Source organism: Citrus sinensis, chromosome 3, assembly GCF_022201045.2.
Source record: "Citrus sinensis cultivar Valencia sweet orange chromosome 3, DVS_A1.0, whole genome shotgun sequence".
Taxonomy (NCBI): Eukaryota; Viridiplantae; Streptophyta; class Magnoliopsida; order Sapindales; family Rutaceae; genus Citrus; species Citrus sinensis.
Window position 1 is genome coordinate 7,813,571 of NC_068558.1, and position 24,045 is coordinate 7,837,615.

Here is a 24,045-nt window from a genome sequence, read left to right on the forward strand (position 1 = left end):
GTACGTATGTAACGTTTTTAATTAATTATTTATCGTTTAATTAAAAAATTAATTATTATTATTTAGGAAACCTTAGGTGTAACTGTAGTATCGTGTTATAATTGCATCTAACTATTGAATGTCAGTAGACTCTACTAATCTAACTGCATTCAACGGCTAGATGCAACTGTGGCACGGTGCCACAGTTGCACCGTAGCCTGATCTTATTGTTTATATCCATCTTTCTTTTTAAAAATTCTACCGTCGATATCTTTTAAGTAAATTAATCAACCAATATGCGTACGATGTATGTAATTAAATATAATATAATGCTGCTTACATAATAATTTTTAAAAATAAATTCTACCATATTTTTTAATGATACCAAATTAAATAATATTTTCACCCCTTTTTTTGGTTAATTCTTCCTTTTACATTAATATTATTATTTTTTTCAATTTAAGCCATAATTTTCTTTTTTGTGAAGAAAAGAGCACAAATTTTTTCTCTGGATGACATGTGGTTTATATTTTTAAAATGTAAATGACAACTCGTACTATTTTAGAGTAATGGTTTTTATAAATCTATCAGAAATATGACATCTCTCATAATTTATGGAGCTTATATGACATGTCATTTACTGTTTTAGTACACGGATGGCTCAGTATATTCACTTTCGCTAAACAGTGGCAATAATATTACTTATTAATAAAAAGTTAAGGCCTTATTTGTATTGAATTTTCTAAGATTTCGAAAAAAATTATAAGTATAAAATAAAAATTAATAGTATATAATATATATTATTTTTAAATAATAATTTTAATAAAAATATTTTAATTTTTAATTATATAAGTGGTATCAAATCAATTTAATTTTTAAGTCAGAATAATTAATAAATAATAAATATTTTAATATCATAATTTTTAAGTTGTAAGTACTCGGCAATAACTTTTAAGTTGTGAGTACCCGACCTCAATGTCAAACAAAATTAAATTTATACAATCAAGTAATATTAAATACATTTATCAAATGTGTATTGATATATTAACTTTGTTTATTTTACAGTAATGATTAATCAATGTTAATGTAGATGAATATATATATATTTTCTCAAATAAAGATGTAAAAAATTTAAATTAGTTATAAAATGTTTTAAACTATTTTATGAATTATAATAAATTAGAGACTATTATTTTCATATGTTATGATTTAAGTAAAAAAACCTATCGTTTTAGCGTTGTTAACATGTAGGAAAATTCGTTTGTTAAATTATTGGCAGTGTCCGCAAAATTTAGTGTTCAAGTCGTTATATTTATTTATCAAAAAAAGTCAAAATAATTAGAAGATTAATTTCATATAGCAAAATTTGAAATTGATCGAAACTTTTTTTTTTTAAAAAAAAGCCTTTTGTAAATACAAATACAACTCTTTCCTATTTTATAAAATTATTTTCAAAAAATATTTTCGTTGCCGCCTTTAAATAAATAAAACCCTTAATTTGTTTTTGAATTAGAGAAATCTTCTTCCTTAGGCTCTCTTTTCGGTCTAAAATTCTCTCGCTTCAACGCCATTAACAAACAACACAATCCTTATCCTGTTTGCTTCAATCTAGACTCTTCAAAAATTCTTAACTCAAGCTCGTATCTGACCGTCCATTCAAGTTCAAAGAACACAACAGTCTACGCAATTTTTAACCGTCTGTTATCCAAGAAATTTTGGTTAGTGTTTCACATATTGTTTCTGCTTGCTTTTGGTAATATTTGCTCGACGTGAAATTAGGGCTTTTTTTTTTTTTTGGCATTAGCTTTCGTTTTTGTTGTTGTGTAATTATTTTTGCATTATCTTTTATTTGCTTTCTAGGGTTTTATCGTGATCACTGGTTTTGTTTGCTTAATTTAACACCAAATAAATTTAGGGCTAAGTTTTGGACTTTTAGCTTTCTTTAGTAGGTTAATTTTTAGTCTCATTCTACTGTTTCTGTACATTGGTGGCAACAAAATTTGTTTTTTTCAATTTTTTTTTCTTGTCTTGTATTGTTAGGATTTAACCGTATTTGACAGTTTGTTACATTATTCTTGCAGTGAAAATGGGGAGTGATCATAATTTGAAGACGTGGGTATCCGATAAGTTGATGTCACTGGTTGGATTTTCTCAGCCCACTGTTGTCCAGTATGTTATTGGACTATCCAAGCAAGCGGTGTCCGCAGCTGATGTGCAAACCAAGCTGGAGGAGTTTGGATGTTCTTCATCAACTGAAACACGTACATTCGCTCAAGAACTTTTTGCTAGAGTTCCCCGTAAAGCTGCTGGTTTGAATGTGAGTTATTATTTGTTTTCTTTCTTCTTTTCTCTTTTTCTTTCAATCCTTGTAAGTTGGCAGGTTGCTGAGACTTTACTGTCAAATTTTATTCCTCCGGCAGAGTAACTCTAACCTCACTTTTTGTTGTACTCATTTTTGTGGTACATCAGCTTTATCAGAAACAGGAAAGGGAAGCTGCTCTATTGGTGAAGAAGCAGAAGACTTATACTATTTTGGATGCTGATGATGATGCTGATGATAATGGTGGAACTGCCATTGTTGATGACAGACCTTCTGTTGCATCTGAGTCCAGAAAATCTACTAAAGAAAAGAAACGGTTTAGAAAGAAGACAGGAGTTGAAGACGATGATGATGATGAGGCATAGTGTTCACACATTTCTTTCTCTCTCTCTCTCTATCTCTTTTTTTGGAGTAAGATATTGGTGAACCATTCTTTTAACGATCCCCCCCCCCCCAAATTACAATGCTTCAGGGCATTGCACATGTGGAACAAGAGAGACGACAGGTTAAGAGACGAACTTCCAAGGACATTGATGATGGTTCAGATGTATGTTGTCACTTATACAATGCATATGGTTTTACTTGGAGTTGATAAGTTGCTTTTTGCTTCCATTTGAATCAGAGTTTCCATTTATGATATTAGTTATCATTTTCATTGGAGGGAGAATGGACATAAAGATAGGACTTAATAATTTTTTTTTTTTTTGCCTTATTATACTTTCAGCCATACTCTTTGTTCTCTATTTTTGCTTCATTGCTATATAAGAGCCGTATCCGTTCTCTGTGTAGCTGGCTTGCTGGCATTTGTGATCTTTAATATATTTCATGCCGTAGCCAAAATCTTTAATGTATTTTGTGCCGTAGGCAAAAAAATTTGGCCACGATATTAATGTCATGTGGTCATTGAAGTTGATCTACTCTCCTCCTTACTCCTGCCTCAGCCCCACATTTTTTTCTCGTTGGGTGTCATACTTGGGATTTGGTTCTAGAGAGGAATGCCTATCTTTTTTGTTTTTTCTTTTAAATTATTGTCCGCATTACTTTTCTCATCCATATCTAAAATTTTTCCTTTATATATCTGGTATGCAGTCAGAGGAAGAAAGATTGCGGGATCAGAGAGAAAAGGAGCAATTAGAACAACATTTAAGAGAACGTGATGCTGCAGCGACAAGGAAGGTACAATATTGCCCTTTTTGTCTAAATTGCTTTTGACTGTATCAGTGTTGGCAAATCTTAAGACTGTTCATTTTGTCTCAAGTTGAATCATACCATTAAACCATCATGCCTTATGCTAGGCAAGCATATCCTCTATTGTGTCATCTTTTATTAAGTGTTATAAGTGATTGCATTTAGTTTTAGCTTCATTACCTGCTTGACCTAATAGCCCATAAATCATCTTGGCATGTCTTGACAAAGCTATAATAAATTCCATATATACCTGATATGGATGTTTCACTGGCCTTGTGGTTATCTTCCAACTCTCTTAACTTTTGGGGTTTGGTTTTGTCATGCTTAGAGGAGGCCCCTGTAAGCGTGAGCAACACCTGTATTGTAGCTTATATTGTTGATAAATGACTTCTTCCATGCTTCTATGGTTGTTCATAGATGTAGGTAGTTGTATGTATATTGTAAAACTCTATTTCCATGATGACAACATCTTTAGTGCAGTTAGCAAAGATGTATAGATCTATGGGTTGACAGATTAGACTACATCCTTTCCTTTTATTTCTATATCACTAATGCTTTTTTTTTTTTTTTGGTTGCTAATTATCTCTTTGTCATTAATAGTTAACAGAGCCCAAATTAACGCGAATGGAGGAAGGTATAATATTTTGAAAGTTTTGCTTTCTTTTTGCATGTATGCATACATAGTGAACAAATACCATTACATGTAAACACTCATAAGATCCACTATTTTTATCTATTGATGCATTTTTCTTTTTTTGTTTTTTGTTTAACAGAAGAGGCAATACGGAGATCAAATGCTCTGGAAAAGGATGATATAGAATATCTAAGGTTTGTAACCCCTTTGGAGTGTTTATGTGTATGTGCATGTTGTATACTTGTATGTCCATGGCTGTTAGCTGATCTTGATAACTTTGTAATCAAATTTTAGCCCACTAAACCTCATTTCTCTTCAAGTTTATGGCAAATTTTCTTATACTTAAAAGCTATAGTTTGTAAACGGGATCTTTGGATGACTCTCACCTGTATGCGCTTTACTAGGTGTAATTAGGAAATTATGTAGAAGATGGAACTTCAATCTCTTTAGGTATTCAAACAATAGCAAGGTTGAGGAGTATGTTATTCATCTTTCCTTGACTAATGCCGATTCTTTTAATTTGTTGAAGGAGGAAGGTAAATGTTTGTCTAGAGAATCCTTGCAGAACTTTTGTTTTAGTTGGTTGGTGGATGAGTTTTCTTTCTTTATTTTCTACCTTTACTTTTTTTTTTTTCCTTTTTTTATGGGAAGATCTTATGCCTAATATTGTTAGAGTGTTCTTTGGATCTAGAAACATGATTAAGAAGAATAGACCGAATTTTGCCTCTCTTTTTGGTGTGTGATGTGCACGAAATGCATGGATACTATTCATAATTTATGTCCTCTAGAAGCAAAATTCTAGGTCAAAGTTGTTAAGAATCCAAAGCAGTCTTGGTTGTCCTTGGCTTCATGGAAGAAATTTTTTCCTTTGGGGAAGGTAGGAAAGCTTTGTATTTGTGGATATGCTGTGTATTTGCAATTTCGTGGGTTATTTTATTGGAAAGATTAGAAACTTTTGGAAAAGCTAGTGGGAGGTAGGAAAGCTTTCTTTTTCATTTGATCCAGTGTGTGATATTGTTCCGAAGGATGAACTGGATATGGACAGTTTGAATAAGATTTCATTCTTGAACATTTTTTTTTTAATTTTTTTATTTCATCTAATTCATGACTGGAATAGGAGATATACCACATGTTTGCAATTTCATGGATTATTTGGTAGGAAAGATTATAAACTTTTGGAAAACTATCCAAGAGGATATTGAATTTCTGTGGAGCTAAGCCTATGTCATGCATCAATTTGAGGTTACTTTCAAGCAAGTTCAGTATTCTGCTTGTTTGGTTTAGTAAAACTGGGGGGTCAGTTCAGAATATTTTAATTTTGTTGGAATGTGTGAATACAATCTTTTTCCTCAGTGAGGATAGACATCCTTATTCATTTTCTCTTGTAAATATGAAGATATTAGTGAGAAGTTATGTTTCATAGAAGAAAAAGGTCAAAATTCTATAAATCAAGCCAAATTTGAATTAATATTGGACGTTACTACTGATCCAACAATCAATCCCTTTTGTGTTTGATATTAGATGATATCTTCAAGTTTTTATTTTAATTTAATACCTCATTGTCAGCTTGTTTCAACAAACAGTTTGATCAGATTTCTGGTATTATCTTCTGATGTGAGGATGGCATTGTAGTATATACTCTTCAGATTATAAACATAGGGAAGGCATCTATTAGATATTAGTTTCTGTTCTATAGGCATTCTCTACTTTTTCTATTTTTGTCTATCAAGATGTTCTTATTATATGTCATGCAGTACTGATATTCTAACTCTCTTCTTATTGACTGATTCAGAAAAATTTCAAGACAAGAATACCTGAAAAAAAGGGAGCAAAAGAAACTGGAGGAAATCAGGTATTATGGATTTCTTTTGGGATGTTGTTTTAGTTAGCTTGCTGTTCAATCTGTAGATGATTCTCTTAAATACTTTCTAGCAGTTTTTTGAGGGTTTATTACGCTTTTATTGCCTTTTCTTTTTCTCAATTTATTGTAATCTGTACTCCAGGGATGATATACTGGACGAGCAGTATTTATTTGAAGGTGTGAAGCTTACTGATGCTGAAGAGCGTGAAATGAGGTAATTATTATTAATTTTGCCTATGGATATAACGCTACATGTGATATAATATTGTACAATATTTTCCTGTTTCTGGGGGGAAAAATTTAGAAACTGAAAATTGTACTAATGAAAGAGGTTCCAAAACTCCTGCTACTCCGCAATTGTGTTTGTACTGGCTAGTGAACTTCTGTAAGATGATGGAATAGTTTTTGGCATAGACAAACGCCAAAAATTAGTAAAGAAGAAGATGAATCAAACCAATACCAAAATTCTGTTTTCTTGTTTTCCTTTTCTTATAATTTCAAGGAAACTTTGTCAAACTGAATCTTATTAGAAAAATCAGAAATTAGTGATTGAAACTTAGCATTTTCCCTAAACTTTCTATAGGAAATTAGATTAGCTTCTTTTACAATTTTAACTAGATAATTTCTGTCCCACTTTTTTTTTTTTTTTTTAAGTACCCAGGGTTTCGATAAATTTCGTAACCAAGAAATTTCTTGTTTAGTAAAGTAACCCATCAATTTTGATTCAGAATGGTTTGTGGGTTTCACAAATTCTTGTTTCTTTATCATTTCTTAAGTGCTTTGATTTTGAGATTGACATATTCCATGTTAATAACTTAGTAATTTTATAAATCCCTTTTCGTTGTCTAAGGATACTAGCTCTAACTTTGATTGGGTTGAATTATTTTTTTCCCTTATAATGCTGGAGAAGTTTCTAATTGTAAATGTTGTGAATTTCGTCCTTTGGCAGATACAAAAAGAAAATATATGAACTTGTTAAGAAGCGGTCAGAGGAGGATGAAACACAGAGTGAGGTAATTGACAAGTTTTTGGGTATATTTATTTGCCTGTGATTTTTCAGCTTTTCTCTATATTATTGTTGTTCCTGTAGTTACTCAGAAGAATAACTGTTTGCTCATTGCATGCATAATTACATGTGTTAAAAGTTTTGATTGGTTGCTGCAAAAAGTGAAAGTATGTAATGGTTGTAGGCTTGTAGCAGGCTAATGCAGTTTATCAATTTACCTCAAGTATTGTTTATTACATCAGTCATCCATTTGATTATGATTTTCCATGAATATAAAGTAACAATTTGTGATGATTTTATTGATTCTGAACTTTTTTGTTTTCATTTCAAGCCACTATAAATTCCTATTTTTTCATATGGCAAGTACTTCCATTTGAAGTGGTTTAGGAATAAATGCTGCTTCACCCCGTCTGCAAAAATTGCCATGTAGAAAACCTGTTTTTTGCATGGAAATGTGTGAGTTTTTGAGATAGTTAAACCCTTTTCTTAAAGGTGTACTTATATTTAATATCTGATGATCTTCCCTTTCTAAGACTTTTCTGTGTGCCTACGTAGAATTTCCTTATTATGGGATAGCTTCTTACCTTAGAAGTCAAATTTCCTCAAAACTGAAAATTTTAAACATTCAAATGTGGAAGAGCATAAAAACTTGTCAAATCTCTTTCTTCTCTTTTTTCTTAAATATAATTTTTTTTTTTTACAAAAAGTATAGAAGGGCTGAAAATCAGGTCGCTAATTCACAATTAGTAAAGAGAAAGCCTCTTTGAAGAATTGCTTTCATACACTATTGTATCTTTGTTGGAATAAGATTCTCGTCACATTCTCTACTCAAAATCTAGTATCTCTTTTTATTGGAGTTACACTGATTTTTATATCGTGTGTGTGTGAATCTGCTCCTGGGCATACATTTGCATTCTATTGTGGCCCAATAGATGCAGAAGGTCATTTGAGTATAAGTTTTAAATCAGTCTTGACATGACACTGGACTATGACATGTTAAATCTCGTACGTGTGAAGACATTCTTACTGGCTTTTAACATCCAACGAAACAGGCTTTAGTTTATATCATCTCAATCAATGTTCATTATGTTTATTGATTATTAGTTCTTTACTGATCACATGATATACTTGCCTACTGCCTCTCTGGGGTGCAGTATAGGATTCCAGATGCCTATGATGAAGAAGGGCATGTTAATCAGGAAAAGAGATTCGCTGTGAGCTTGCAGCGCTATAAGTAAGTTGAAAAAGCAAGTTTCCAAAATTATCATAATCACTTTAAATGTTTTATGCGACGCTCCTGAACTGGATTTTCTTGGAAAGTACCAGCAGGCATCCCTAACATGTTAATTTCATGGAAACATAAATTGATTTCTCATGTTAAACTTGATTACATTGCCTTGCAGTCTTGATAGTGCTGGGGACAAAATGAACCCATTTGCAGAGCAAGAAGCTTGGGAGGAGCATCAAATGGGTAAATCCTCACTAGGCATTTCACATTTTATTAGCTCATTGCCCATGCACCTTTCTCCCTCTCAATTCAATTTTCCGTTGTTTGCAGGAAAGGCATCATTGAAATATGGTTCCAAAAATAAAAATCAATCTAATGATTACGAGTAAGTTTAAATAGCAAATCATTAATTTTGCTTTCTTAGTTAACCTTTTATTTTCCACTTTCAGTGTCCTCCATTTCTCTTTCATATTTATGAATTATTTAGTATCATTAAAGCTCATTGCCCCAAAGGGGTAGCCTAGTTGGTTGACGGCTTGGGCATGTTAAATAGCCCAGATCCCAAGCCGTCAACCAACTAGGCTACCAAGAAGGGCATGTTAAATAGCCCAGTTGCCCCAACCTTATGACCCATGAGACAGCCAAGGTTTAATATTAAATGTTTTAGGGCCTGGCCTATGGTCCAAGTCAGTGCGGGAGTCTGGGTTATCAAAATCATTAAAAAATTAGTAATAATAATCATTAAAGCTCATTTGTTTGTTAATTGCAGCCAAAATTATAATAGTTAGAGATCACTGCTTTCTATGTTTTTCATAATTGTTATCCTTATAATTTTTTTCAAATCCCCCAACTACAGATATGTGTTTGAGGACAAGATTGACTTTATTAGGGATTCTGTGATTGATGGCGAAAATGTAAGTTCGATTACTTCATTTCTTGTAATATGTTTTATCTGGTTATTTTAACATCGTTAATTTCTCATCTTATTTGTTTCTTATTTGCAGCTTGATGAGTTGCACAGTGAGTTACCTGACAAGTCTAAGGAAAAATCAGCCTTGGAGATGCTTCAGGTGTGTATTCAATCAGTCATTTTCTTTTATACTTATTCCTATATTTTATAGGTTAAATCATTTTGCTTGAATGTCATACATTTACCATAGAGATGAAGGCAACAAAACATTTAATACTGGTTGAACAGGAAAATGAGTTGGGGAACTCATATAAGGCCTGTTTGGAATTGAGGTATTGTGGATTGAAGTGTGAAATGGAGCCACTAGATTTCAAGTCAGTGTTTTGTAACACTTCTAATTGCATTTCTTTCAAAATTAGCCCGAAGCACAGCATTTACAAACTGGCCATTTGTCATCAAGTAATTGTAGACATTAGATTTCTTTTTGACGTGTCTGAGGTTGAGACATGTAGATCAGTTTATGATATTATTTGGTTTTATTTGTGGCTCAAATGTCATAATGGTTCTGATACCTGCAACCTTTGGTGATATAGCTAATTAAAGTTAAATGGAAAAATCTCTAATCAGAATTTATTTTTAGAGTCTTGTACATTTTTAGCGTAACTTATAGTTGGTTGTGGTTGTAAATAAGTCATCTAATAGTTGCTGTGGATAGCATGTGGATAGCACTTGGACATGTAGGGAGTTTGCCAGTGTGAGAGTTGAGCTTTTGGGATTATTTTTTTGCAATGAGGGACTGAACAAATTGTTAGAACAGAAAGCTTTGTTAAAGGAAACTAGTTCCTTTAGGATGGATAAAATATTGTAATGGATTTCAGTGTCATTTCGTGCTGTGGTTATGAATCTTTATTTTCCAAAGTTACTCTTCTAGTAGAATTTATTTATTGTCTTCTTTCGATATCTTGCACAAAAAAGAAGTAAATTTTAGGTTTTTCGTGGTAACAGTTACAGTCCATTCTTTAATCTGGTTTAATGAATTTTAGAGGGCGGATGCGAAATTGTTGGTTTAGTTTCACATGAATCTATTTCATAGTAAATTATGATTTAATGAAAGATTTTGTAAGGCCTTCGTTACTTCTTATTAACTGTTTACCTTTTACTTGTTTAGGAAGAGAGGAAAACTTTACCCATCTATCCATATCGGGATGAGCTGCTCCAAGCTGTTAATGAATATCAGGTTATATAATTCTTTTAACAGTTGAATCTTATTAGTTGCCATATTTCCTGGACTAGTAAAAAAACTGTAGCACCTCTGTTGCAAAATAGATTGTTATGGGGTTCCTTGACAATTCTTTATTGAGCTTCTTTTATTCTTGTCCAATTGACATTGTAGGGCAATAAAGAGGGAAGTGAAAATCAAATTTGAATTTGAAAAAGACAATTAATGAACAGTTTCCTTGAAGAAAATTGATTTTAAGGGGGTAAAGAATAAATGATTTTGGACTTTTAACTCTTTTATTACAGTTCAGTGGTGTAGTGTGATTGAAACCTGACCTTTACACAGTTCTGATTGCTTGCATGTTACGTCTAAGTTTTAAATTTTTTTTGTTTTTATTTATTTATTTATTTTTGCATGCTCCATTGCATTAGCATTATTTGTATTGGATTTTTCTACCTCCATTTGAACCACAGTGATTCTTTGGCAAAGTGCCTGTCCGTTTTAGGTTTAGATTTTTCTGTCTTAGACAAACAAACGTATACCTGAATGCGAATGGGAATCCCCACATTTTCACCTCTGCTGGGAGTCCATATGATTCAGTAAGATTAAATTTATGTGCTAAAGGTATAAGTTTTTATGATCCTGACTTGTGAATTTTAGGTCCTTGTTATAGTCGGAGAAACAGGTTCAGGGAAGACTACACAGATACCCCAATATCTTCATGAAGCTGGTTACACCAAGCAAGGAAAGGTATAAACTTTGTCATTTGACATCTTCCTGAGTTGCTACAACTCTGTGTACTCATTAACAAATTTTCATGTGTTTGTGTACATGCAGACAAGTTTTTCATGTGACAAATTTTTCATGTGACAAATGTGCTTATATGGATTTGAATGGTCATAGATGTCTTTCATTCATGATATTCTGAACTTATAAAAAGTCTGCGTATCTCAATAGTAAATAATATAAATCCAACAAAAAGTTATTGATGTTTTATCTTGGTTGTAAGTAATATGGTAAATGAAATGGGGAAGGAGCAAAGTGAGTGTGCTTTCCTTGTTACAAATGGCTGAATTATGTCTCCTGAAACTTTGACAATCAGCAATAATCTGCAAAAATTCGTTTGATTATGTTGATTAGTAGTCAAATCAACTGTTGCTGTTGTTGTCATTGTTCTGACTGGACGAATAAGAATTTGTGCATGTCTCTGGTCCTATCTCTTCTTTTGCTTCATATCTTGACTTGCAACTAGTTTCTGACTTGTTTTAATTTTTTTTAACTTCGGATTCCTTTTCTTCTTTTGGTTCCTGTCGTTTATATTGCATAGATTGCTCAAAGCTTGTTGCATAATTTGGCTTCAAAGACAGAATTATAGTATGATGACTCTATTAATGTTTCTTGCGCTCATGAATTTGTTTCTGAACTCAATTCTTACTTGCTTGATACATGGCCTGGTCTTATGCTTGTCTTCAAAGTTTTAAACTTTTAATGACCTTTCGTTTCATTTTTTGGGTTCTTGGAAATAATTTGGTGTACTGGTTAACTTTTCAATAAATTGCAGTTGGTTACTTTTAAATTGAATCAGCTTAGTTACTTGATGTGGTGTGGCTATATTTCATTAAACTACTCCCTGGTCTATCTTTTTTGCTTTCTTTATTGGTGATTTTGAATTTTTGTCTTTGTGTTTTTCAAGTCAGCCAACCCATGAAGTGCCACTTGGGGTTGCTTTACTTAGCTGGCCAAAAAATTTCTTGAGTTAGCACAATTTTGTTTTGTAACTTTGATAAATATTTGGAGGTCCTAGATGAAGTTTAATGTTATTAATGTTCAAATAGATTGGATGTACTCAGCCACGGCGGGTTGCTGCTATGAGCGTTGCTGCTCGAGTTTCTCAGGAAATGGGTGTCAAGCTTGGGCATGAGGCATGTATATGCTTTTATTTTTTTTAATATTTTTTACTTTTTTTGGTTTGGTGACATGAAATTAATTGTGTATTAATGAGAAAAATATTGGTACAAAAAAGGAACAGTTGTCCACTGAAGACTGGTGCATTGTCAAAGTTATGCTAATTGCCTCATAGTTAAAGTATACTAACCACCTTGTCTGCTTTCTTTTATAATTTATATTCAATTGTCAACTTAGAATTAGTAAAAGATAATTGTTATTTTGGTTGTAGGATGGTCTATGTTCTTTCCTTTTCCCCTTTATCATGCTACAAAAGTTATTTGTATTCACTCTGATTTTGGCTGCCGTTTGCTATACCCAGCACCAGAGTCAATATTGGTGGTCTTGTTATGCTTATTGACTGAGTAGCAAATCTGCAGAATTTTAGAGAGATCTCTAGGTTTCTTCTAGTGCTAACGGTTCGCTCAATGATTAGTGGGTTTTGGGAGCATCCAACTTGCTTATTTCAATTCTACCACATTTGTAACCACTCAGCCTTATTTGAATAGAAAGCTTTTAGTTAGAATTTCGAAGTAACATGAATCATTTGCATGAGTTAAATTCCCCATTTACTGATTGTAACTTGGCGGTTAGACTTTTTCACAGTATCTGATTTCTGTTGGCAATTTCAAATAGTGAATTATCTTCCCATTTGAGTTTGCAAATTTGTATAAATTTGATTTTGTATGCGTGCGTATAATCTTATTTATTTAAGAAAGGAAAATTCAATGGATAATATTTTTGTGGCCTTTCATATTCCATGGCATGTGGATGTAGTCATAAATTCATCTGAGAAATTGTGGACGTTAAAATGTTCTGAATTTCATTTACAGGTTGGTTATTCCATTCGTTTTGAAGATTGCACATCAGAGAAGACTATTTTGAAATATATGACAGATGGTATGTTATTACGCGAGATACTGAGTGAGCCAAATCTAGAAAGCTACAGGTCATCCATTTTTTATTACTCATATCTTTTTCTTTTCATTCCTGTAATCAATTGCACTGGCCGAGTGGTAATGTGTATTAAATTTTCAGCGTGTTGATGGTAGACGAGGCACATGAAAGAACTTTGTCAACTGACATTTTGTTTGGACTACTAAAGGTAAGTGGTAGTTCTGTAATTCCATATGTTTGGTTGCATACGAACATACATATAGTTTTTTAAAATAATTTTGAGTTTTCAAGAACTTTCTCAATCTCTCAATTTAAGAAAAGAGTGGAAGGGAGATCGAGAAAAAAGAGAAATGTCTTGTTTCTAGTATCCAAATAAGAGAAGTTACCAGTGCACATTCCAAAACTTCCATTTGCAAGTAATGCATGTATTAATTAAGTCAGAGTAACTTTTCTGTCATATAAATTTATCCCCACAATTTTTTTTAATAAGAAATTTATTGCCATCCTGAATAGTTATCTGACTGTTGCTTCTTGTGTGTTGATAGGATTTAATCAAGTTTCGATCAGATCTTAAGTTGCTCATCTCAAGTGCAACGCTTGATGCAGAGAAGTTCAGCGATTATTTTGGTTCAGCACCAATTTTCAAAATTCCTGGGAGGAGATACCCAGTTGAAATTCATTATACAAAAGCACCTGAAGCTGATTATATAGATGCAGCTATTGTCACTGTGCTTCAAATCCATGTAACCCAGTCTCCTGGAGATATTTTGGTCTTTCTCACTGGCCAGGAGGAAATTGAAACAGCGGACGAAATATTGAAGCATAGGACAAGGGGCTTGGGTTCAAAAATTGCTGAATTGATTATCTGCCCTATCTATGCAAACCTACCAACTGAGCTTCAAGCAAAAATATTTGAACCTACTCCTGAAGGGGCTCGGAAAGTTGTTCTTGCGACAAATATTGCTGAAACTTCATTGACTATAGATGGGATTAAGTATGTTATTGATCCAGGATTTTCTAAGGTGAAATCATATAATCCAAGGACTGGAATGGAGTCTTTGTTGGTACACCCAATCTCCAAAGCTTCAGCCATGCAACGTGCAGGTCGGTCTGGAAGAACAGGTCCGGGTAAATGCTTTCGGTTGTATACTCTGCACAATTATCACAAGGATATGGATGATAATACTGTGCCGGAAATACAAAGGACCAACCTAGCAAATGTTGTCCTTATTCTCAAGAGTCTTGGGATTGATGACTTAGTAAATTTTGATTTCATAGATCCTCCACCAGAGGAGGCATTACTTAAAGCCCTTGAACTGCTTTTTGCACTTAGTGCATTGAATAAATTGGGTGAGCTAACAAAAGTTGGCAGGAGGATGGCTGAGTTCCCTCTTGATCCTATGCTATCTAAAATGATAGTTGCCTCCGATAAATACAAGTGTTCAGATGAGATCATCACCATTGCTGCAATGCTTTCTGTTGGAAATTCAATCTTCTATCGTCCAAAGGACAAGCAAGTACATGCAGACAATGCAAGAATGAACTTCCACCTGGGAAATGTTGGGGATCATATTGCTTTGCTCAGGGTTGGTTCCTTTTCATATCTCTTTCTCTTCTTTCTATAGGCATCCTTTCCCTTTCCGTATGTTTCTTCACAAGCATTGTCCCTGACGCCTTCACTTAAGATAGTTGATTTCCTTTTCTGCCCTACATTTACTTTCCAAATTTATATATACACACACAAAAGAACATTAAAATGACCAACACACAACAACAGAATCTTAAGATGGGAAAGATGGTGAAGATAAAAATATATTATACAAACAGCCATTGTAGGCTTCTGAGGTTGCATCCTTAGGTTTTAGCACCATTTGTAACTTTTTAGTAAATGTATTACTTGATCTATGGTATGATCCATTAATTTATCGATTCTTTGGCTCATGTATTGAAACTCTTTTTACTGTTTTCCAGGTGTACAATTCTTGGAGGGAATGTAATTACTCAACACAGTGGTGCTATGAAAATTATATTCAGGTATGTTATGGTAATTGAAAAGCTACCTCATCACTGCTATTGCTGGAAATTCTGAGTACAGAGTTTATTCTGCCCGCTTTTATATTACTAGTTTACAATTAGCCTTTCAATTGTTAAGGTTTCTACAGTGTATTCAAGCCCAAAAATGAAAAAAAAAATGATTAACTGTTTGACTCCTAAAAATTTTCTCCCATCTACTGTGATTTAACTCTTAGACCACTGATCCATTATTTTTCATTTTAAATAATGCATTCATTAGATGTCAAGTCTGGCATCGTTTATATAAGGTACTTTTTGATGAGTGTATAAAGGTATTTACACTTTCCATAGGCATATCATGTTGATCATGATAGTTTTTTTTTTAAAAAAAAAATCAAGTAGATTGTATATAGGAAAAAAGGATTTAGAAAAAGTGAACAAGTTGTCCACTAGCCCTAAAAATACCTTAAGAATTTACAATTAAGTGAGCATATTGAAAAAGAAAGTTTTTACCTTAATAAGGCTAAACAGTATTAACATATGAAACAAAGGCAAAAACCTTCCCAAAAGAAAAAACCAACCTAACATAAAATTCTTTCTTAATTTAAGTGTGTGAAAAAGGACAAAATTCCTTTGAAACTGAGGCTCGCAGAGATGCTAAAAACCAAGTCCTATCCCAAGATTTTTTGACATCTTCCTTTTTAGAATCCCTAAAAATCTATTGTTCCTTTCTAGCCAAATAACCCAAAAAATGGCTAAAACACTACATATCCATAGCACTATTGTCTCTAGCTTTTTCTCCTTTATCAAAACTGATACGTCTTCAATAAGCACTGAAATACAAGAGCTTGGAAAGGCCCATAAGACTTTAGCTGCTTGAAATAAGGTATTCCACAAGCTAGATGCTACTTTTTAGTGAAGAAAAGATTGATCAATAGTCTTTACACAACATACCAAGAAGGAGCTAGGACTAGATTAAGAATCATTTTCTGATTGATTTCAGATGAGTTTTGATCATGAGCAAGAGCCCACTTACCTTACAAGGCATATTAACTTTCGATATAAAGTTTGCAGGAAAAAACGATTGAGTGATTATCTCTTTACCAATTGAAGTATGATCCACAAGAAAAGGTTCATGATGATTCAATCCTCCTTACTCTTTTATCTACTTCATTTCATTAATAAAGTGTTACCCAAACTAGCAATCAGATCCGAAAATTCTTCTATTTGTCTCTCAGCATATGCCTGAAAGTTAATAATAGCCCTTGTAAGGTACAATTCTTTGTTTGGGCTCTTTCTCATGATCGAATTAACGCATCTGAAATCATTCAGAAAAGGATCCAAATCTAGTCCTAGCTCCTGCTTCATGTGTTATATGCAAGAATAGCAAAGAGACTGTTGATCATCTCTTTCTTCACTGCAAAGTAGCTTCTAGCTTGTGAAATTTCTTAATTCAAGTTACTGAAGACTTATGGGCCTTTCTACACTATTGTGTCACAGTGTTTATTGAACACTTGTTGGCTTTTGCTAAAGGAGAAAAAGTAAAGAGTATTATGGAAATGTAGCATTTTGGCCACTTTATGGGTTATTTGGCTAGAAAGGAACAACAAAATTTTTGTGGTTTCTGAAGAGGAATATGTCAATTTTATGTGGGATGGGGCTCGGTTTGTAGCATCTCTTTGGAGCTCAGTTTCAAAGGAATTGCAAGACATTTTCTGTTCCATACATTTAAATTGGGAAGGAGTTTTAGGTTAAGTAGCGTTTGTCTTTTGGTTTTAGATGTTGATACTGTTTAGCCCTTCTAAGATAGAAACTTTCTTTTTGGAGATACTTTTTTGCAAATTCTTAGGGTGCTTTTGGGGCTAATCGACATCTTTTTCACCTTTTATAAATTGTTATATATTCAATCTAAATTAACTTTTTTTTTAAAAAAAAAAAAGCTCTGAAAAAATTTAGATTCTGATTTCAAGATGAAGGGGATGAGCCAAAATCCATTCTAGATTTGATAGAGAAGTTATGATCAAGAGTCAATCTATGTTGTCTGGGAAACAACTATCAGATAGGAACACTGCTGGACCATACATCTTCCTGAAATCAAATCTTTTCTCCATTTCCCACCTCAAATCTTGTAGGCATAAGAAAGAGAGGGTACCCAAAGAGATGGACTTCCTGGGCTTTAGTTGGACTCATCAGTCATCACCTTAGAATCCCATTTATTGCCTTGGATGCCATACTTACTCTTTATGCCGCAAAGGAAATCTCTAAAGTCATTTACCTGAAAGGCACTATTCTTGTTCATCACATTGCCAATACCCAAACCTACCTTTTTTCTAGTATCTATAGAATATCCAGCTGTTTTCATGACAAAGTTTTCTCCTTGAATCGTACATATAACTTTGTTATTCTGCTAGTATTAGCATTTTTGTTTTGATATGCTTTTCTTGTTTATGCTCTCCAATATCTTTCAGGTTAGGAGTATGAAGCGTGCTAGAGATATACGGGATCAGCTGGAGGGGCTTCTTGAGAGGGTGGAGATTGAAGTTACTTCCAATCTTAATGATTTAGATGCTATAAAAAAGGCCATTACATCTGGTAGGAATATAACTGCATTTTGGTATTAATATTGATTAAAGAAAATTCTTCTTGTTGAATTAAATGCTTATCATTGCCTTTTTCAGGCTTTTTCCCTCATTCTGCAAAGCTTCAGAAAAATGGATCTTACTGGACGGTGAAACATCCACAGAGAGTTCATATACATCCCAGTTCAGGGTTGGCGCAGGTAACTACTTTTGTTTTTGAGTGTTATTATGATTAAAGGTTTGGCTGAAGGGGGCGGCGCAGAGATTTTAAATGCAAGCTATTTTTATTCGAAGCATAATTATCGGCATCCTCCAGAGCAATCACAATCTTGCTTTTCATGCATTCTTCTGAGGAGTTACAATGTATATATTTGAATGTAACTCTGCAAATTTCTTGTATGAGTCCTCAAGAAATTATTTTTGAAGGAAACGAAGAGCTCTAGTTTACAGGAAATGAACATAATCACTTTTCCTTCTAGTGGCAATTAAAATTCTGATGTTAGGATACCTACTACTTTGTAATGAAAGAACTGGAGTAAGAAAAATCTACCCTTAAGGAGACAATGGAGGTCCCTCATAAAAGATAAATCATATCTTGTAATGGTGTCTCTGGTTCCACAAAAAATCTTCTCCTACCGTTTTAGACGATATGTCTCTAAACTCTCCAATACCCTTCCAAGTTATGTCCACGTTGTGCCAAATAGTGTAAAAATTCACTTCTCTAGATCAACTAGTTAAAAATAACATATCTGTCCTGACAGAGCCAGTTTTGGGAACACATCTTGTCCATCTGCTTAAGTGAAAATTATCAATCCTTTGGTTGACCATTACATAATGTTATTGCTAGCGTATTACCAACCAATTTTTTCTTAGATAAACAAACCATGATGATTCACTAAATGACTGCAAGGACATTTTTTACATTATCAGGTATTATCTTTGAAGCATGTGAATAGTCAGTGAACTGGAATCGGACCAGCCATAAAAGTTTAGTCAGTGAACTAGAGTCGGGCCAACCTTCTGGCTGCCATGTCACTGACTGAATACTTGTTATATAAGATTCCGGATAATGCAAATAAATAAAGAAGAAATTTCTGATTAGATTTGAGTACATTAGTTCCTATGTGCTTGCTAAGAGTTCATTAAAACATAGATAAGCAGATGGTAAATGCAGCTCTCTGGCTATAATATTTACTGGTTCTTTTTTAATCTCCTTAAACTGGGTTTTGGGTTTTCTATTACTGAATACAACACATTGTGTTTCACTTTTTGCATGGCCTATATTTAATGGCAATTGGATATGATGAGTAATCTACCACGCTAGTAATCTGTTCTCTTTATTGGTTTGATTGATTATGTATTTAACCATGACATTAATTTCTTCTTCTTCCTACACTGTCACATGTGTGGAATTAGGTTAACAAACTCATTGATTGGGTTTTCTTTGTCAATATTATGGAGAACAACTTCCCTGTCTTGTGCTGCCAGAATCTAGACAACAAATATTGGCTTATGGATTCCTAAAGGAGTCTAGTGTTATTATATTGATTTTGTGATGTCAGCTGTGATTGAGTTTGTTTCCACTTTTCAGGTGCTCCCAAGATGGGTAGTTTACCATGAATTGGTTCTGACAACGAAGGAATATATGCGGCAGGTCAGTTTCCACCATTAGCTAGTTTTCATAAACTGTTACGAAGACTGGGGCTTTGCCTAGTATATATTGCGTCATAGCTAAAAGTGAAATGAATTGCAGGTAACTGAACTAAAACCGGAGTGGTTGGTTGAAATTGCTCCCCACTATTATCAGCTCAAGGATGTTGAAGATCGTATGCCCCCCTTCTCTCTCTTTGTCTCTATATGTGTGCGTGTGTTTGTATGTGTGGTGAACAGTGGTGAATTCTGTCAAAGTAAAACTAAGTTTCTTAGCTTGGGTAATTGATTTTTGGAGTTTGCACTAGCATCTTCTTTTCCTCTGATTTCTTTTTGGATCACATAGAATAAGTAACAATCCGAGGAACAACCATTAATCTTCTAAAATTATTGTTTCACTGAAAAACAATTTATGATTTCACAATTTGATGATCTTTGGTTGGCTGACTTATGTTATTTCTGGCAGCAATATCCAAGAAAATGCCACGAGGAGAAGGACGTGCAAAGGAGTAAATTGAGCAAAGTGATTGATGATTTTTTGGACATAACTGATAAGTTAGATATATCTGAATAGTTACTGCTGTAAATTGATCTTGGGTAGCGGCCTACGATTTCGTATTGACCTTGCACAAAAGAAACAACATACACCCTTTTATTTTGTAATGCGGATATGATGACAGTATGAGGAAGAAAGAAAGAGAAAAAGACAAAGGAAGTGAAGAAAAAGAAAGAAAGGATGCCCGTTCAAGAGAAAGAGGAGACAAGCCTGATAGTTATATTTGAAACTTGCTGCTGCCTACATAAGGATCTGAGCAGATTTACGTTAAGTGTACAGAATAGAACTCGCAAGGTGTTTGAAAAGAAGAGGGGGAAAAAAAAAGAAGAAAAATAGCATTAGGAGACCAATTAGGATTATACATTCATTTTTTTTTTATTAGGGTGGCTGGTCTACCCTGAACGCCTTTGTACCTCTACTAGTTTTGTTCATAACTGAGAGGCAGAGTTTTATAGTGATAAATTATGCATTTTATTGATATACGTGGTATACACGAATTAATGATTTTGGAAAATTTGCAGTTTTCTTTTGAGTTTTACTACCTTTGAATTTTTGTGACAAAAGGAAGACGGTGTTGTGTATAAATTGAACCTACCTCGTCTTTACTGGACAACTTTTTTAAATATTTGATGTATTTGTTTAACTGATTACAACGTTTTTTTCTTCTTTCCTTGACGTATATGATTTTGTTTATCAGGTTGAGTCATTCAAAATTCTTTTGATAAAATTGATAATGCCGCAATTAAGTTATGATGATATTCATCCGGTTGGTTGCGTGGTACCCCCAATAAATCTTGGCGTATTTCATCTTCGAATCATCACTTCTACATTAGTAGTTAACAATATGCAAGATAACAAACCATGGAAATTTTGCATAAATTTTCCTGGAAAATGTTAGGAGTAAGCTAGTGGGTTCGGCAAAATAGAATGGGTAGGAAAGGGAATTGAGTTGTCATAAAGTTATAACTAGAAAGAAAAGAAAAAATTAAGATTAAGGTTTTGATTAGTGTTGATGTGCCGTTGTTTAAAATCTATAATTGCTGTGAAAAAAAATAATGTTATTAGACGTTAATAGTGCACAGTGAATGTGATTTTTTAAATAGGAATTTCGATAAAAATAGTATAAGAGATTTTTTTCACATTTAACTTTTAAAATCTAAACCACAGCAACTTCTAGTTTAAAAGTTATAATTGTTGAATAGCAATATACAGCAAGGCCTCAGTTATAAATAGATTGAAGAGATTGAAAGGGAATATGAGGCTTATTATAAGGGCATATTAAAGAAAGTTCATGCTTCATAGTACATCGAAATTTCTAATGATATGACAAAAACTATAAATTTAGAGCCATAATGCAATGAAAACTTAAAGAAAAAGATTCAAAGAATAAAACTGCTTTTCTCAAGACAGTCCTAGCTTTAGCCCTCGTGAGGGGAAACTCATCCTTAATTCCTTATGCCACGGCGAGAGTATCTTTGTGCCAAGGATCCAATGGCTTCCCAATTGAGTAAACAATAAATCCAATCTCCCTCAGCTTTGCAACATCCAAAATGTTTCGCCCATCAAATATATATGCAGGCTTCCGCATGTTATCGAAAATCTTCTGGTAATCGAGTGTCTTGAACTCATCCCATTCAGTAAGAATGCAGACACCATGGGCATCCTTAGCTGCCTGATATGCATCCCAAACCACGTTCACTTGCTTCGAAGCAGGGGGGCTCATCGGCTGCAGGTGAATTGGATGATCCCAATCAAACTTTTTCATCGAAAGATCCCTTTGGATTTGATCTTCAGTGACCTGTGGATCGTATATGCTCAGCTTTGCCTTGTCTCCCAACAACCCTTTGCACACGTCTATCGCCGGAGTTTCCCTGGTGTCACCCGTATCCTTCTTGAAGGCAAACCCCAGAATCGCAATCTTCTTGCCTGAAACTGTGTTGAACATCGAAGAAACAATCCTGTTAACGAAACGATTCTTCTGGTAGTCGTTCACTTTAATGACTTGTTTCCAGTAGTTTGCGACTTCAGTGAGGCCATTGCACTCACAAATGTACACCAGGTTGAGTATATCCTTTTGAAAGCAAGAACCACCAAAACCAACACTGGAATTCAGAAACCTGGGGCCAATTCTTGTGTCCTTGCCGATTGCATGAGAAACCTGAGTGACATCTGCACCGGTAGCCTCACAAAGAGCAGACATGGCGTTGACAGAAGAAATCCTCTGAGCCAAGAAGGCATTAGCAGCCAGCTTGGAGAGCTCGGCTGACCAAAGGTTGGTTGTGATGATCCTGTCCTCGGGAACCCAATGTGCATAAACATCTTTCAGTGCTTGAATCGCCTTTTGGCCTTCGGGGGTTTCCCTGCCTCCAATAAGAACCCTGTCAGGATTGAAAAGGTCCTGAATTGCAGTACCCTCAGCAAGAAACTCCGGGTTTGATAGAATCTGATATTTGATTTCCCTGCTATTGTGAGTCAGGATCTTCTCAATTGCCTCAGCTGTTTTCACCGGCACTGTAGATTTCTCAACAACAATCTTGTTGGATTTGGATACGTCGGCAATCATCCTGGCTGCGCTCTCCCAGTATGTAAGGTCTGCAGCTTTCCCAGCTCCGAGTCCTTGAGTTTTTGTTGGAGTGTTAACAGAAACAAACACAATGTCCGCCTCGGCTACATGCTTCTCAATATCAGTGCTGAAGAAGAGGTTCCTGCGTCTGCACTGCTTCACCACGTCTTCGAGACCAGGCTCGTAAATCGGAAGCTGGTCGCCGTTCCAGGCTGCAATGCGAGAAACAGAGATGTCAACAACAGCAACTTCAATTTTGGGGCACTTGAGTGCAATCACCGCCATGGTTGGACCCCCCACATAGCCAGCTCCAATGCAACAGATCTTCACCATTTTTTTGGTCGTTTATATAGAATCTGAAATAAAAAGACCGTTACATTAGTTTAAAACAATTTATTCTCAAGCAGTTGAAATTTGAATTTTTTTTATTTTCCATTATGAGGTTTAGAGAAACAAATTACAGGGTATTGAAAAAAATAAAAATAAAAATCTCCAAAGGGACCATAGAAACAAAAGAACTCACATCAATAAAATAAGTAAATTCACCATAAAAGGGTGGCAACAAAAAAGTACCTTGTATATTTCAAAAAACACAGGAAGAAAGAACCCAATAAGAGAAGAAAGTGAAAGGTCAGATGGCGAAGGAGAAACAGAGCAAACGTTGCTGGTAAGGGTAGGCAGAGCAATCTGGAGCTCTTTATATAATACGAGAATAAATGAAGGGCATGTGAATTGAGATCTAGCAGACAGCTTTCACAAACTGAAGAAAAGTCAGATTAAAAAGCTTAACAACTGGAACATTCAACACGTTTTCAAACTGCACCTCCACCTTTCAGTAACAAACAGACAACGCAAGTTCATGCATGCTCCTTGCCCACCTTTTGTTTGCTTACTTGTAAAATCAATAACCAACAAGTCGAGTTTTTTTTATAAAAAAAAAAAAAAAAAAACTTTTGATATTCTGAGTTTTAATGGTTTCCCATTTGTTAAAAGTTTATAAAACTCATAAAAAGATGGTATTTGAAGTGCAGAAATGACTGAATCCATTGGTAGTAATACAAATGGCTGACTTAGAGCCTAAAACGTGGGCTCTAAACTTTTTACGGTTCAAACACTGTGTACTGCAAAAGGGGGAAAAAAAAAAGACATTTACTAAAGGGAAATAAATTTAGCAACAAATGAAATAAAAAGTCAAAAAAAAAAAAAAGATTTGTTGTAGTGAAACCATCTATCGATTATTTTCATCTATATTGAAAATCTTACATAGATAATATGGTTGAAAAATATACGTATATATTTGGATGATGTGGTATGTCAGAAGTATTCTTTTTTTTTTTTTTAAATTAAGTCGGATAAGAGTAATTTAATCTCTACTGATATGAGCAGAATTTGAACAAAATATATTACTTGCCATCACAAAAGATGCAATTGATTCAACCAATTAGCAACACATGTCTTTTAATTTCAAGCGCTCACACCTGAAAACCAATAACAATGA

General features: G+C 34.0%; 2 protein-coding genes across 2 annotated transcripts; one reads left to right on the plus strand and one right to left on the minus strand.

Annotated features, from left to right (window-relative positions):
• Nucleotides 1-1,423: 1,423 nt before the first annotated feature.
• On the plus strand, nt 1,424-20,498 carry LOC102615226 (pre-mRNA-splicing factor ATP-dependent RNA helicase DEAH1-like). Its single transcript, XM_006477570.4, has 27 exons — nt 1,424-1,697; nt 2,061-2,296; nt 2,449-2,658; nt 2,772-2,846; nt 3,389-3,475; nt 4,088-4,121; nt 4,261-4,315; nt 5,914-5,973; nt 6,125-6,196; nt 6,932-6,995; nt 8,143-8,222; nt 8,392-8,459; nt 8,547-8,601; nt 9,073-9,130; nt 9,221-9,286; nt 10,295-10,363; nt 11,006-11,095; nt 12,181-12,267; nt 13,123-13,238; nt 13,328-13,394; nt 13,732-14,772; nt 15,158-15,220; nt 17,668-17,791; nt 17,878-17,978; nt 19,370-19,432; nt 19,532-19,604; nt 19,895-20,498. Exons 2-27 carry the CDS (start codon nt 2,066-2,068, stop codon nt 19,939-19,941), a joined length of 3,156 nt encoding a protein of 1,051 aa, XP_006477633.2. The 5' UTR covers nt 1,424-1,697; nt 2,061-2,065; the 3' UTR covers nt 19,942-20,498.
• Nucleotides 20,499-21,227: 729 nt separating this feature from the next.
• LOC102615500 (UDP-glucose 6-dehydrogenase 1-like) lies at nt 21,228-23,424 on the minus strand. Its single transcript, XM_006477571.4, has 2 exons — nt 23,121-23,424; nt 21,228-22,903 (listed from the first exon to the last, which is right to left on the minus strand). The coding sequence occupies exon 2, from the start codon at nt 22,878-22,880 to the stop codon at nt 21,438-21,440; it is 1,443 nt and encodes a 480-aa protein (XP_006477634.2). The 5' UTR covers nt 22,881-22,903; nt 23,121-23,424; the 3' UTR covers nt 21,228-21,437.
• Between the last annotated feature and the right edge of the window lie 621 nt (nt 23,425-24,045).